At 36.2% G+C, this 16360-nt stretch overlaps 1 protein-coding gene across 15 annotated transcripts in view; it reads right to left on the reverse strand.

Annotated features, from left to right (window-relative positions):
• Positions 1-1188: 1188 nt before the first annotated feature.
• Positions 1189-16360, reverse strand: part of scrib (scribble planar cell polarity protein) — a 103499-nt gene continuing 88327 nt past the window's right edge. For 9 of the 15 annotated variants that reach the window (XM_073835873.1, XM_073835876.1, XM_073835875.1 and 6 more), the window contains 10 exons: positions 16038-16203; positions 15750-15960; positions 14553-14642; positions 14283-14465; positions 13270-13407; positions 10892-11031; positions 8610-8647; positions 8152-8226; positions 3857-3911; positions 1193-1326 (listed from right to left, as the gene is read on the reverse strand). In XM_073835873.1, coding sequence (XP_073691974.1) covers positions 1202-1326; positions 3857-3911; positions 8152-8226; positions 8610-8647; positions 10892-11031; positions 13270-13407; positions 14283-14465; positions 14553-14642; positions 15750-15960; positions 16038-16203 — 1221 coding nt within the window. In that variant the 3' untranslated portion in view covers positions 1193-1201. Of the gene's footprint in view, positions 1327-3732; positions 3767-3856; positions 3912-8151; positions 8227-8609; positions 8648-10891; positions 11032-13269; positions 13408-14282; positions 14466-14552; positions 14643-15749; positions 15961-16037; positions 16204-16360 lie in introns of all 15 variants that reach the window. The other 6 variants (XM_073835886.1, XM_073835884.1, XM_073835879.1 and 3 more) reach the window with 5 other exon arrangements.

A 16360-nucleotide genomic window follows, 5' to 3' on the forward strand; every position in this document is an offset into this window, starting at 1 on the left:
CTACTACCTTCACACACACCTGTCAGAATAAGAGAAAGAAACGATATTAGCAAGATTTGTAGATGTTAACGGAGACCAAATGTTCTCAGATAATTCGATTTCCTCCTCCCACTCCCAAAATGGTACCATATGTTTATGGAGAGGTAAAGTGAGGTCTGGCGAATGATGGGTTGCCAAAGAGTGAAATTCTCCACTCTGGTCACTGTGTAGCGAAGGGAATGATTCAACATATGCATGGCCCAGAACATTTTTTCGTGTCCAAAAATCTTGTGAAACCATTATCCACTTCATTTTACTCTCCTAGTCCAGTAAAGGAAGACTAGAGATCAATTAAAAGGTTTAGAATGACGCTACTCAATACAGTAGGTCAGTCCATATGATATGGCATGATTTATAACAGATCTTTAAATAAGGTCAGATGCAACCTTTCAAAAATATTACATTCATTTGCATCACCTTAAAAAAAAGAAACTGATATTGATCTAAAATGCAAATAAAGCTTTACGCCAAGGCCTCATTATCAGTTTTAAAATGTTGCGTGCAAGAAAATGTATCCCAAACCCAAAAATCTAAATTCGTCACAAAAGCACAAGTAATCAGCTTATACATGTCAAAAAGCCTCAATTTGTTCCTCTATCGTATTGGAATCCCATAGATTAAAAACAGTATATTACATTAATAAATTACATTTAAAAGGAATAAAAACTTTTCTGATTGTGAATTAAAGCAACAAAAGTGAAAGTCTGGCTTAACATGGGGCAGTGAAGGTAGCAGTATGTTGTCTGCAAACTGAATCTCCCAAAACATGAACAGGGTTATGTTTAAATAACTCCTTTTCTGCATTTCCTTGTTTTCTAGAGGAGGTTTTGAAAGTGTTAACCCACAGCATCTCTTAAAGCAACTTCTAAAATGCTGACAGACAGAAAAACGGGGTAAAATGGGTCAATCAATCAGCCACCCTCTCAACCTCTCATAGTAAAATCTGAGCAACCCTTTTCAAGTGAAAAGGCAAGACTAGCGTGCGTTTGGGAGACTCGCCTCCCAACCTGTGTTGTCGGCACTGAAATAAGAGTGGTTTAATATCTGTGTACAATGTGTATTTCAGAGCATTCTATGCCTTTTGTGGCATCTCTTAGCATTAGATGATCACTATGTGTGTTTTATCTTCACAGTTCAGATGCATTAGTGTGTGAGTGTACGGTTATGTGGGCACAGGAGCCTCCAGGCTGCGGCGGCCCTGTCGTAGTTTGCGCTTGTTACTGTACAGAGCCATCTCCTCTAGAGCAGATGTGGCGGCCACAGGAACTTCTGGATCTATAACAGACACTGAAAGGAGACAGACAACAAATGTGTTAAATACTGCACTGGAAGAGGAGCTGCCGTCTTTGACGCTGCACATGTAAAGCGCCCGTTCATCCACTGAAAGTAAGACAATTGCCATCTTACAATACCATCCCCTTGTCTTTAAATGCATGTCGATTTCAGTTTAAAACCCACAAACTCCCGCAAAGCAGTGATTCAGGAGAGCCATTCGGTGCGTAAGCTGAAAGGCAGAGCTGCACAACATGCAGAAAAAACCCTGCAGAGCACTGATCACATTTGGGCACCTTCCGAGCATACTGTTATTGAGATTAGATCACACAGGTAAAAACAAAAATAAAATCAGTTGAAGTCAAAAGTTCATACACATACACCTTGCAGGATTTTACCCAAAATAAGAGGGATCATACAAAAAGCATGTTATTTTTTTATTTAGTACTGACCTGAATAAGATATTTCACATAAAAGATGTTTACACATAGTCCACAAGAGAAAATAGTTTAATAGTTGATCCCCTTGTTTGTTCTGAACAGTTAAATTGTCTGCTGTTCTTCAGAAAAATCCTTCAGGTCCCACAATCCTTTCCAACAATGATTGTATGTTTTTGAGATCCGTCTTTTCACACTGAGAACAACTGAGGGACTCGTATGCAACTATTACAGAAAGTTCAAACGCTCACTGATGCTCCGTTAAGAAACACAATGCATTAAGAGATGGGGGTGTAAGCTTTTGAACAGATTGAAGGTGTGTACATTTTTTCTTATTTTGCCTAAATATAATATTTTTCTTATTTAGTACTGCCCTTCAAAAGCTACAGAAGATACTAACATGTTTCCCAGAAGACAAAGTAAGTAAAATTGACCCTGATCTTCAAATTTCAAAAGTTTTCACCCCCACCCTTTAATGCATTGTGTTTCCTTCTGGCGCATCAGTGAGCATTTGAACCTTCTGTAACAGCTGCATATGAGATGGATCACAAAAGTATACAGTCATTTTTGGAAAGGGTTCCAATACAGAAAAATACTGAAAAACCAAAGAATCTGTAAGACCTGAATGATTTTTTGAAGAACAGCGGGCAGTTAAACTGTTCAGGATGAACAGGGGACTCATGAACAACACAGCTGTGGATCATTAAGGTAACAACACAGTATTAAGAATCAAATGTATCAATATGTAAACATCTTTTGTGTGAAATCTCTTATTCATGGATTTTGTTTGATCTCTCTTATTTTGGTAAAATTTTGCAAAAACAATTTGGAGATTCTGCAAGGTGTATGTAAACTTTTGACTTCAACTGTTTATGCACTGTACAGCAGTGCCCTCTGGATTACAAGATCAATCCCCCCCAATCCCCAGATCTCCTGTTAGACATACAAACAACAGGTTCACCAATTTTTCAAAACATAATAAAACATGCAAGCTGCAAATATGACATGTTAGGTTTTTTTTTAATGCCAATGCAGCAGAGACTGCATTTTAAACTTTGAAAATTGCATGATTATGCACAACAGGGGTGCACAATATATTTTAGGGAATTAAACAAATTTTTTTTTTCATTTAAAATTCACATTATTTGGTCATCTAGTATATATTATGACTACTTAATCTTTAAAAGGCATTGTCATGTCATTCCAAACCTGTAAGGCCTTTGTTTATCTTCAGAACACAAATTAAGATATTTTCATCCAGAAAGGTAGTAATGACATCAAAAATATCTTTGAGGGTTTTTTTGATGACTGCAGGTCCTATGGGTTTGGAATGACATGAGGGTAATTAATTACTGAACTCATTTTATTTAAAGTTAATCTTTGAAACAAATCATTTTATTACGCTGTTCCTCAGCATTCAAACTACTGAAATCTCAATTTCATACTGTAAATGTACATTTAAAGTGATTTTAGTTTTTAGGGTTTTACTGTTCATTTATTCAAACAGAATAGTACAGAATTTTAATATGGACCATTGTTATCAGCCACAAAATAAAAATAATTAGCAGCGTACAATGATCACACCGAAATTTTATATCAGTGCATCCCTAGTTACCTATTATGTCAGCCAAAGCTGTTAAATCTTTATCCATTATAACATCTATGGTTCTGTTATGGCAAACTGCAGCATGTGGCATCACATTGAGAGTCCTAGAATCGACATGCAGTTTATGTCATCAGGATGTGTTGCAGGTAAAAGTGTTTGCCAGATGTTAGACAACACGCCTATTTTGAAAAATTGGTAGAACTCTTGATCATGTAACCTTGATTCTCTAAAAACAAGTTGAAGAATGAAAGCACAGAGAAACCCACTGCTCATCTCAACCTGTAGATTAGGTTTTGGCCCATAAAACAAGTGCAGTACAGCAGGCTTCTTATCAAAAACCAATGCATATGCACACACACAAACACACAGAGCTCCTACCAAAATGAGAAGAGCACTTATCCAAGGAAGTCGCCTGTGTCAAGAGGACAATAGCTGTGAGCCAAGTACTAGTAAACACAACAAATAAAGATGACACGCAGACCACACATGAGGAGGATCTTACCTGGGTTACTGGAGGCATCATCCATGAAGCGCACGTCATCACCTGCACCAGGAGACTGCAAGAGAGAGACAGAACGTGAGAAGAGGAAACAGTTCGGTAAGGACTCAACAGCTCATCGGTTTCTTTCCACCAGAATAGATGACTGAATGAGTGAAACCTTTAGGTGTCTCCCACAAATAGCTCTTTTTGGCTGAATTGCAGAAATGCTGGGTGTAAATAATTTCTTATTCCATTTAAACGACAAATGTAGATAACACACTGAGGCATTTTGGATCAACTGGCTCTTGAACCATAGAGCTGTTTTGGGAGACACCGCTTCACCTTCACCTGATCAGAAAGCACTTGCTTCTGCTTCAAAACTAAGTTTAAAATAGCCCAAAGAGACTCACACCACTGCTGTGGACAGACTTACTGAGGAACCTCTAGATTAAAGTGCCTTTCATTTCTGTTTTATGTCCATAACCCCCGCAAAATCCTCATGTTCCTCTGTTAGAGAACCAGGGATGTGTTGTTATAGAATTGGACCTAATAATGCTGATAATTCCCCAGTAACAACCCACAAGACCTTTTACATTTCTTCACCTAATAATGTTAAGAACTGCAAATAAATGTGTAACATATCAACCTCTGCTTTTCACAATGTCCACTTAAAACTTCACACAACAGTTCTTCCAAACACAACACAGGCATGCTGTACAAACCTTCACCCCCACCAAACAAGTTCTTTTTCATTTGTTGTTTTTCAAAGACTCAAAAAACCTTGAGAGCTGTATTAAGTAATCCCAGTCAGGGTGAAGGTGCCTCTTCACACATTAAGTCACATAACACAACAGAAACACTCACAACACACGGTGAAATCATGGCAATCTCAAAAGGCCACCAAATAAAGGTTCACCTGGCTTCCTGTACATTGCTTTGCTTGGATACAGTTTGCAGTAAATTAAGATTGTCTAGCAGGCATTTTGAAAGCCCTTCCTCTAACATAATACAACAAATCAAAAACGTCTAGGTTTTAAAGGCGATTTTAAATGCGAACTTACACCACTGTTCGAAAGTCTGGGGTCAGTACGTTTTTTGATGTTTTTGAAAGAAAAAGAAAAAAATTATACTGTAGTAGTACTACAATTTAAAAAGTCTGTTTTCTATTTTAACATCTTTTAAAATGTTATTTATTCTTGTTTTGGTAAACCTGAATGAAGCAGTCATTTCACACACAAAGTCTTTACTGGTAAATTACTGTTAAGAGATTATATGTTAACAGGAAATTGCTTTACTGGTAAAAGAAAAAGAAAAAGGAACGTCGTTGCCTGTGTGAACAGCACTTTTTTTTTGTTGTTAAATCAGGGTTCCTACACATTTTCCATTTCAAAGTTCCATACTTTTCCAGACTCAAATTTCCAAACCTCTCAGTAGATTTTGAGACCATCTTTAATATAAATCGTTCATAGAGCTTTATTTTCAGCTTTATATTTGGTGTATAAAACAGTCATCTGTAAATATTCTTTTCTCAGGGTTTTTTTTCCATAGATTTTCTCGAATTTCTCAATTTTCAGGCCTTTACCTGCATACATACACAAGAAACTTTTTTGTGCCCTCGAGAAATTATTCACATGTGCATGGGAATTTTTTGCATGCTTACGCATTACAGTTTGTAGTTTTATATAACCTATTTCCTTTCGTGCATCACTGCCGTCTTTCTGTGAAAAAAACAAGAGCATGGATCCACATGAATTAACAGAAATATACTTGCTCCAAATTTGGCTTTTCCTATGGTAGTACCGCCAATATCAAGGCCTAGTATGCCCAACACACATCCTCTGTGGCGGCACAGAAAACATGACACGAAATGGGCTAATGGCAAAAAATCTGCCAAGTTCAAATGTTTATAACAAGACGGGTACTTTAAAAAAAAAAAAAAAAAAAAAAAAAAGTGGTTCAAATTTGGCTTTCATTAGGGCAGTATATTTCAAGGCCTTTAAAGGCCCTCTAACGTATACACAATGGGCTTATGGCACAATAGCTGGACCAGTGTGCACTGTCCTATATGCTAAGTTTATTGGTTTCTCGTGCGCACATAAAAGTCTGTAATACAGTGCTAAGAATATTGTAGTATAAGAAGAAACCCAAAATGCTTATAACCTGCATTTTGTATAATAAAAAAAGAGCACCTTGACTTTATTCAGTCGCATTTAGACTTTCACTTCTTGTACAATACATTTATTTTCAGTAAATTCTTAATTTTCTATTATATAAAACCAAATAAATGCAAAAGTCTGGAAACACAATTACTTTTCCATACTCTGCTTTCTTTTTTTCCATACTTTTCCAGACCTGGAAAATACTTAAATCAAATTCCATACTTTTGCATACTTTTCCAAACTCCGTAGGAACCCTTTTTTATTTACTGGTAAAGTCATTCTGGTAATTTTTCGGCAATTCATTTTTAAATTTATTACTGTGCAAAAGGGGCTTGATCCTTAATCCTTCAGAAATCATTCTAATATGCTGATTTGATGCTCAAGAAACATTTCAATTTAAATAAAATTAAGATTAACAGGAAGTTAAAAGGAGCCGTATTTATTTGAATAGAATATAAAAGTAGTAGCTGTCACTTTTGATCACTTTAATGTTTCCTAGATTTAAAAAAGTATTAATTTACCTAAATGTTTTACTAACCCCAAACTTTCAAAGCTTGTATAATGAAGATGTCATTACTACTAAAATGGAATGATGTTATGGTTGAAAATACAGTTAAAGTATTAACTGACATGAACAAACAATGAACAATACATTACAGTATTTATTAATCTTTGTTCATGTTAGATAATGAAATTAGTTGTTCACTGTTAGTTCATGTTAGTTCACAGTACATTAACTAATGTTAACAAGCACAACATTTGATTTTAATAATGCATTAGTAAATGCTGAAATTAACATTGACTAAAGATTAATTAAATAAATACTGTAGAAGTATTGTTCATTCTTAGTTCATGATAACTAAGTGTTGCCAAAAACACAAAATAAACTCTTGATATTATTATTGTCATCACACTATGGTTACAGGCTTTATTCAAAGCTGCCATGAGTTAGAGAAGAGGACTGACTTCTGTCGCCTGATCATACTGACATTATTATTAGACCCATTTATATCTGAACAGGACAGCGTGAGTCACAGCTGTTAGTGAATATCAACCCCATACACGACATGCTCAGTGCAGCCTAAAGGCACACTATTCCATCTTATCAAGTAAATAATTCCACTACACTCAATTAAAATCAATAAAATGTGAACTTGAAAAGTTCTTCTCAGCAAACCAGTGCATTAATTACACCTTCCAAAGAAAGATTCACTGATTGTTGGTCATTGAAATCTTTCAGATTTAGCAATTTGTTTGTCAAGAGATACATGTTAAAAAACTAAATGCTTTAGCTAAATCTTCACACCAACGTTTTTCATTCATTCTCAATTTTGAGAGTTTCACAAGCCAATTTAGAATTGTGTCTGTCTCACACATTTGGTGGTCTTTTGTTCTGTTATCAAAGGAAGAGTATTGAAACACTAACAATCATAAAAATGACTTCACCCACATGCCCAGTTTCCCTTCATACAAAGATCCAGAAACACAACCACAAAACACCAAGACCAAGAAACACAACGGTCCTTTGTTCCCCTGCATCCCCAGTAGAACTGTCTCTCCCAGTGACACCACATGGAACAGCCACATTCAGCTCTTTGACGCAATTTGATAATCAATAAAATGGCCTTCAGACATGCTGGAGGAATCAGACCGGTTTGGCTGAATGCGCGTTATGTAATGTGAGTGCATGGGCTGTACACAGAGCGGAGGGAGCGAGAGGACAATGCAAAGATGTTTTCTTCTTGAGTGTTTTAGTGCATTAGTATGTTTTGGAACAACGCAAAGCCCACGGACCAAACTGTAAACCCCACCTCTACGCTACATCCGCATACCCAGAAGAGAAGCACATGGTACTGGCAATGTAAGTAGATTAAGAACAGGATGTGTGTTAAGCTGTGGAAATGATCCTCAGAGCCGAAAACGAAACCCAAATCGCTGACAACTAAGATCCAGAACGATGCTTAAAGCGGCAGTCACACGAATGACCATGCTGCTCACGCTGGCGAGTACAGGGCCCTAATAGTTAACAGTTTTGAGCTAGTTATCAGAAGGGCCAGGGAGAGAAGGAGCAGGGGAGCAGGGAAAGCCAGGAGGACAGGGGTGGCTCAAAGGGTTCGGGCAGGCTGGACTCCTCGACGCTTTGCATGCAGGCAATACCTGAATGTCGTAAACGGGTTTGGAAGAAGGAATGGCAGCAAATTGTCGGTAGTCAAACTTCTTTTCTGACAGGGACTAAAAGGACAGCAAACAGGCATAAGCAGTGGAAAGATGGAGAGATGGAGAGATGGAGAGAGAAAGGGTGGGAAAAAAAATCAATATTGCAATAAAGAGATGGCAGGATGGATGGAGGGAAGGACAGAGGGTGAGAAGCAGAGACGTGTGAAAAAAAAACAGGAAAAGGAGAAAGGACAACAAAGAAAAGAGATAAAGGAAAAGTTCATGGATGTTGCTCTACTTGCTATGGACATGACTTTATCATCGAAAGTAAAAAAGATTGGTTTGACATCCTATTAAGTGGATTAGTCTGCCAAAAACAACATTACTGTTTGTGTAACATGTGCTGTTTGCTCTGTACTAAATGAAAAACAAAAAACTATTGAACAATTGTCTCATACCAGTCTGCCTGGTGAAGTCACTGCCCGTGGACTGAAATCTGTTTGGGAAACAACAACAAATACATTTAACACAACTGACTCTTAAAAATGACCCACGAACACGCCACAGTGTAGGGCTGGGTTTTGACACAAATTTCATGATTCGATTCTGATTCACAAGCTTGCATCTCGATTCAATACAACAAATTATTTTCGATATATATCAGGTACAAAATATGTACTACATTATCAATTAGTATAGTGTGTTTTCAGTTACTGAAAACTACATTAAAATAATATTGTTATTATTTTAATGGACTACATTAAAATAATATTGAAGGTTAAAATAAGTCATTGTATATAAATGTTTAAATTTCACTCAGTAAAGTTTTTATAATAATACAGTTACATTTACGTAATTGTATTTCTACTCCGATTTGTTTTTTGAAATATAAACTTTTAAATCAGACTATCTGCATATGTCAATATATCAAAACTAAATTTTTGATTCGTAATATGCATTGCTAAGTACTTCATTTGGACAACATTAAAGGCGATTTTCTCAACATTTAAATTTTTTTGCACCCTCAGATTCCAGATTTTCAAATAGTTGGATCTCGGCCAAATATTGTCATTTCCTAACAAACCATACATCAATGGAAAGCTTATATATAATTTATTAAAAAAAAAAAAAAAAAAAGACCCTTATGACTGGTTTTGTGGTCCAGGGTCACATTTAAGACTTTAAGACCTTTTTAGGACCTGTACAAATAAAATTATTACTATATGAGCAGGGTAGGGCAAAGCTTATGGTAACACATTAAAGTTTTATAAAACAATAAACTTAACATTTCAGCTTTTAAAACATTAAGAAAAAGGAAGTGTTAAAACTATCAATTATTATAGTAATTAAACAATTATTATGAATCAGTTATTATATTAATTAACATAAATATATCTTAGTGTCTTAATTATTTAGATTTTTATAATGTATTAGCATAAGCTTCTTGTCGATCAACTGGTTCAGATTTATAGAAGCATTTTTGCTGCATATGGGTCGATTTTCAATTTGGTCTGAACAAAAACAGCCAGCAGGTGGCGCTTTCGGAATGGCAGAAATATATGGCTGTTTCCCAACCCGATCTCGTACATATTTTACAAAGTGGCTAAAGTTAGGGGTGGTCACTTGTACGAATTCCTACGAATGTGCCACCTCGTAAAATATTTATGATTTAAATTTTTTTTTTTTACCAAATATACAAATTTGTAAATTCGTATGAATGGAATTGTATGAATTGGCCACCTCATAAAAAAAATGTACAAATTAGTTGTCAGATAGCTTTGGGTTTCAATGAAATCAGCCTTTTGAAGTTTAATCGTAATATTAAGCCATATCACAATTCTTGTCCCTCCATCGCCAAATTTAAGACCTCCTGAAATCATAATTAAGACGTTCTTGTACCAGTTAAGACATTTTACGGCGTTTAAATTTGCTACAACTAAATTTAAGACTTTTTAAGGACCCGTGGAAACCCTGTAAATGGTGTCTGTTATAAAAACTTGATGGATTTATTGATTTATAAAAACAGTACAAATTATAATTAATGTTATATGGTGCATATATTTAATGCTTCTCTCTAGAGTTAATTTTTCTAGCTGACTAACAAGCGTACAGTTACCGAATAAGTTTTTTTCTGAGGTAAATGTGACGTCACGTGACATATTATTTGCAAGCTGTTATATTGATGTCTTTGTGCGGTTGAAACACTGATTAAACGATTACATTAGACAGGATAAGGATTTCGGTAAGCTGTACTCTTTCTTTTTAACATACCTTCGAATGTTTCTTTATGTTTAATATTCTGTGCTGAAACTGGTATTAAAGCGGAGGAGACAATCAGTTCATGTGCGCTTTGTGCTGCCGCTTCTTTTGAACTGAGGCACTACAGTGATCCGTCACTCCACATTAAACAGTGCCATAACAGCATTTATTGTTTGAAGACTGTAATAAAGTCTCAGATTTCAAATTCTGTCCATTTTGTTTCATATTAAAAATAACAAAAAACTAAGCTTATTGTGATTTATTGGATGGGAGGAGTGCTAAAATGTTTAGTTTATTAACTGAAAACACACTATACTACTTGATTCCTGGGATTCAAGAGTCAATATTGTTTCGCAAAAACAAGAATTTATTAAAATCGAGAAATCAAATTTATTTTTTTTTACCCAGCCCTACAAGTGAATATAAAAACACGTTGGAATTGTTTAACTGTCTTTCAGAAAAAGGTAAATGAGATTGTCACCTTCCATTGGTGTTGGAGAGGGTGTGGGCGCAGGGGACGGCGACTCTGACAGCTGATCCAACGTTCCACGCTTCTTCCCCTCTTTAGACTTGGCAATGACCATCTGAGCCTTCAAAGCATCCTGCTCTAGAGACTTCATCCTGGAAAGAGAGTGAGATACAGTGAGACATGGAGAGTGAAAAGAGAAATGCAAACGGTGCGTGGAGAGAGACAGGATGAGAGATGATAAGCAGAGGTGAAGTGGACACTGATTGGTTAATACAGGAGAACGAGTTAATTTGATGGAGGCTGTCCAAAAATGTGCGAAAGTTATGAGAGAAAAATCACACAAACTAGAGATGCACCGATTAGCTTTCATGCTGTTAAACCATAAAAGGTCAAGGGGAAAGTATATATAGGGACTACAGGACCCAAGGTGTCAACCATGTATGCGCAATTAAGGCGCCAAAATTTTTGCACTGAATTTGCATTTTGGGTATTATTCTAATGCTGTATGACCTCCTTTGTTTTTCAGAACACAAAAAAATGTGATTGTCTAAATAATGGCAGAGATTAGTGACCAGCTGTAACAAAAAAGATGCAAAAGTATTACAGAATGATCCCATACAACTCATGTTGTATTTTCCAAGGCTTTAAAATAGGTTTCTGTAAAAAGACAAACCAAAATTTAATTTATTACTCAGTGAAAACCTGACCTTGGCCATTGGTTTGATGTAGATGACAGCAAGTTTACAAGACTGAGTTAGTCCAGGGTGAGTAGGTGAGTAAATGACTCAATTTTCGTTTCTGAAAGAACTATTCATTTAAAGGGATAGTTCACCCAAAAAATGAAATTCTGTCATTAATTATTCACCCTCATGTTGTTCCGAAACCGCACAACCTTTGTTCCTCTTCTGAAAACAAGTTAAGATATTTTTGATGAAATCCAAGAGCTTTCTGACCCTCCCAGCAATGCAACTACCACATTCAAGGCTCAGAAAGGAAGTAATGACATTGATTAAATAGTCAATGAGAAGAAATTAAATAAAAAGTCACTATTTTTGTTTTCTTTGCACACAAAAAGTATTCTCATAGTTTTATAAAATTAAAGTTGAACCACTGATGTCACATGGACTATTTTAACAATGTGCTTATTACCTTTCTGGGCCTTAAATGTGGTAGCAATGTTGCCATCTATGCAAGGTCAGAAAGCTCTCATCTTGTTTATGAAAAAATATCTTAATTTGTGTTCTGAAGATGAAGGTCTTACGGGTTTGGAATGACATGAGGGTGAGTAATTAATGATACAATTTTCATTTTTGTGTGAACTTTCCTTTTAAGCCAAGAACATTAGCTCTGCCAGACTTTGTTAGATTAGAGTTAGTCTCAGTATGATGCACTCAGTCCATTCACACATTCATACTGCATTCAGAAATCAAAAATCCCAAACTCTAATCTTGGGACAATCTAATGTTGTTATTGTGGTATTATTTCAATATTTAGCCAAACCTAAACATCACCTAAAAAAAAGCTGTGACTGGTCATTTTTGCCATGCAATGTGAACCAAACATTGCTGAAATCTCACACTTATAAACTTAGTGAATATTGTTTTACTGAACTGTCTACATGTGAAAATGTCAAGTTTTAACATGATGCACTGTTTAACAGCTTCTGTTTGAAGGTAACCAGTATTAGTGCTTTTAAAGGAATAGTTTGCATAAAAATGAAAATTATCCCATGATTTACTCACCCTCAAGCCAGCCTAGGTTAATATGACTTTCTTATGACTTTCTTTTGTTATATTACAAAAAATAGTTTCATTTCTGAATGCCTTTATTAACCCTCTGAAGCCATGTGGAGCACCTTTTATAATGGATGGACACACTTTATTGGACTTCAAAATGCAAAACATTTTTTAATTTGACTCCGATTGTGTTCATCAGAAAGACCAAAGTCATTTACACGTAGGATAGCTTGAGAGTGAGTAAATAATGGGGTAATTCTCATTTTTTGGGGTGAACTCTCCTTTAACAAAGGTCTTGGTATAGACTAACTAGTATCAGTGCACCTCTAATAAAAACAACTGAAAGCAATTTGAATAACGGCAAAGAAAACCACTTGTTATTAGGACAATACAAGACCTTTACTGGTACACAGATGGGAGGCAAAAGTGAGTGAGCAGAGAGAAAGGAGGAGTGTGCTATCAACTAACTAAATAAATAAAATAGCACACGTGCAGAAGCAGTAGCGGGTTCTTGTGGGACACGTTCAGAAAAAGCCACTACAAAATGTTTCACCCTTTACACACTGTGCACTATAAAATGTCCACAAGCACCCCAAGCGGTGTCAAGCATCACAGCTAAGCCCCCATGATGCTTTCTGGCTGTTAAGGGCAGACCTGGGCTGACAGGAAGAGGAGGAGCAGGAAGTGGGAAGGGCTGCAGCGCTGCCTAGAGATGCCCTCACACGGGACTGGTAGAGTCGCTTAGCCAGGTCTTGCTCATACTGCCTTACGTCCTCCTCTAGACCATAAGGCCTTGGGAGCAGCAAGTAAGAGAGTAGAGAGGATAGAAGATGGTAACACACAAAGAAAAGGAAAGAGAGGGAAGAGACTACAGATGAAAGAAAACACTCTGAAACGGACAGTAAAGATTAAGAAGGGAAGGTCTACATTGAAATTTAGGGCTTTCAAAGACAAATGCACAAGATGTGTATGTAAAAAATAAAATATGTGACCCTGGACCACAAAACCAGTCATAAGGTTAAATTTTACAAAACTGAGATGTTTACATCATATGAAAGCTCAATAAATGAGCTTTCCATTGATGTATGGTTTGTTAGGATAGGACAATATCTGGCCGAGATACATCTATTTGAAAATCAGGAATCTGAGGATGCAAAAAAATCAAAATACTGAGAAAATCACTTTTAAAGTTGTCCAAATTAGGTTCTTAACAATGCATATTACTAATCAAAAATTACATTTTGATATGTTTACAGTAGGAACAGTAGGAGTTTACAGAAATCTTCATGGAACATGATCTTTACTTAATTTCCTAATGGTTTTTGGCATAAAAGAAAAATCAATAATTTTGACCCATGCAATGTATTTTGGGCTATTGCTACAAATATACCCCAGCGACTTAAGACTGGTTTTGTGGTCCAGGGTCACATATATCTATTTCATAGATTCCTATATCCAAAGAATGTGAAAATGACTTTGAAAGCCCTGTTCATCAAGAAACTGGGAAAGCGTTTACTTAGAGCCTGGAGTAAGAGATGAGATTAAAGTAGCACAAGCGGACAGCTCTTTAGAGATCAGCGTTACAGAGGAAAGGATGAGACTGGAGAGAGAAACACTTCTGATGTGATATATTTCACATAACACATCATTCTCTTTGGCTGTCATACCTGGCTGCTCTCCACATGGCCCTCTTCTCTGCCTCCAGGGCTCGTTTTTCAGCAGGCGACAGCTCCTTGTCCATGGCGACAGCAAGCTCCGGGCTCTGCATGCGTAATCGGTCTTGATGCCTACGCTCTGCTTTGGCCGTTCGAATGGGAGCCACAGATTCACCGGGATAAACTGGGATCAAGCTGTTAGGACAAACACTGGGTCAAGCAATTGAATTGAATATCCCGAAAATGCAAAACCTTACAGCTCTAGGTTTTGGAATTCCTCACCCCGTCATGGAGTTGGGTCTCTGCTCAAGTCTGAAGCTGTCTTCCATTGAATTCCGCTGAGAGTCTCCTTTACCATCCACAGAGGAAGGACTAGATAAAAAAAAAAAAAACAAAACAAAAAAAAACATGTTTTACTATTTTATTATTATTAAATGTTTTGATGCAACATTCAAATGTCTGTAGTTCCTAACATTACAAAAAATAATATTTTTTTTAGCCAGGAAATGTTAAATTGATCAAAAGTGACATAAAAAACATTTGTGACCCTGGACCATGAAAAATTGATTGAAGAGGTTAAATTGATAGATTTTTCTTTTATGCCAAAAATCATTAAAATATTAAGTAAAGATCATGTTCAATAAAGATATTTTGTAAATTTCCTATTGTAAATATATAAAAATTAATAGTAAAATGCATGGCTAACAACTTCATTTGGACAACTTTTGAAAGCGATTTTCTCAATATTTCGATTTTTTGCACTCTCAGATTCCAGATTTTCAAGTAGTTGTATCTCAGCCAAATATTGTCCTAACAAACCATACATCAATATAAAGCTTATTTATTCAGCTTTTCAGTTTTCCAAAAAAAAAAAAAAAAAAATTTTTTTTCAAATAAATACTGTTCTTTTAAACTTTCTATTCATTAGAGAATCCTGAAAAAAGGTGCATCACATTTTCCACAAAATATTAAGCAGCACAACTATTTTCTAAATTGACAATAAGAAATGTTTCTTGATCAGCAAATCAGGATGATTCTTTGAAGGATCATGTGCCACTAAAGTAATGGCTGCTAAATTCAGCTGTCACCGGGAAAAAAAGCTTTTTAAAATACATTAAAATTAAAAACAGTTTTAAAATTGTAACACATTATATATACACACTTAAAAAAAAAAGTGTAATCCTAACTGTAATATATTGTAAAAACACTACGGATGGGAGAGAGAGAATAAAAACTGTTAATAGGTTAACAATAAGTTCCTGTACTATATATGGAGAAAAACTGTAAAAGATGTAACCAGACATTTTATGTAATTTTACAGTTTTAAGAAGTAAAAAGAACCAATCAATCAAAGTATAATATACAGTCAAAAACTGTAAATTGATATTCCCAGAATTTCCTGCATGACACTCAACATTTTATTAATCAAATATATCAGATTTTGCAGCACTAGCAAATAACAGCAGAAGTGTAGCTCACCCTGAGCTGCCACAGTGGCTGGGAGGTGTAGCACATTGCCTCGGAGACGGGGAACTGCGGCTTCCCAAGCTCTCGACCTTGTACTCCACACCATCAAGGACAACCTTTCCGCGAGCCTTCATATCTGCCACCTGCTTGGCCAGATCTTCCTCCTCATCCTCCTCATCTTCATCCAGCATATACTCTTGCGCCCTCTGTTCCATTCGCTTTGCTGAAGAAAGTCATTAACAAACTATTTAGCATGATTCAACAATGAACTCAAGTTACTGTAGCTCATCATCAACAAACCTTCTTCCTCTTTCATTTTCTTCAAGTCATCTTCTCCCACAAGTGAGATGCGAGGTTTGGGTTTGTCCGGTGTCTGTTGCTTCACATCAATCTCAAAATATTTCTGCCTGTCTCTGAAGGAGCGCTGCTCTGGGCTATCTCTGCCAAGGTTGGTGGGGGTGGGGGTCTGGGAGAGAGCCAGGATTCAGATTTCAGATCAATTGTAAAGAACACTACATAAGCAACCACATTTTACATACATCCGACATGCAAGAGCAGGTCCTGTTAATTCTGAAAGTCAGACAATGGTTAGAAATGAGCAAAAATATACCAAATCTTTGCCA

Source organism: Garra rufa, chromosome 3, assembly GCF_049309525.1.
Source record: "Garra rufa chromosome 3, GarRuf1.0, whole genome shotgun sequence".
Lineage (NCBI taxonomy): Eukaryota > Metazoa > Chordata > Actinopteri > Cypriniformes > Cyprinidae > Garra > Garra rufa.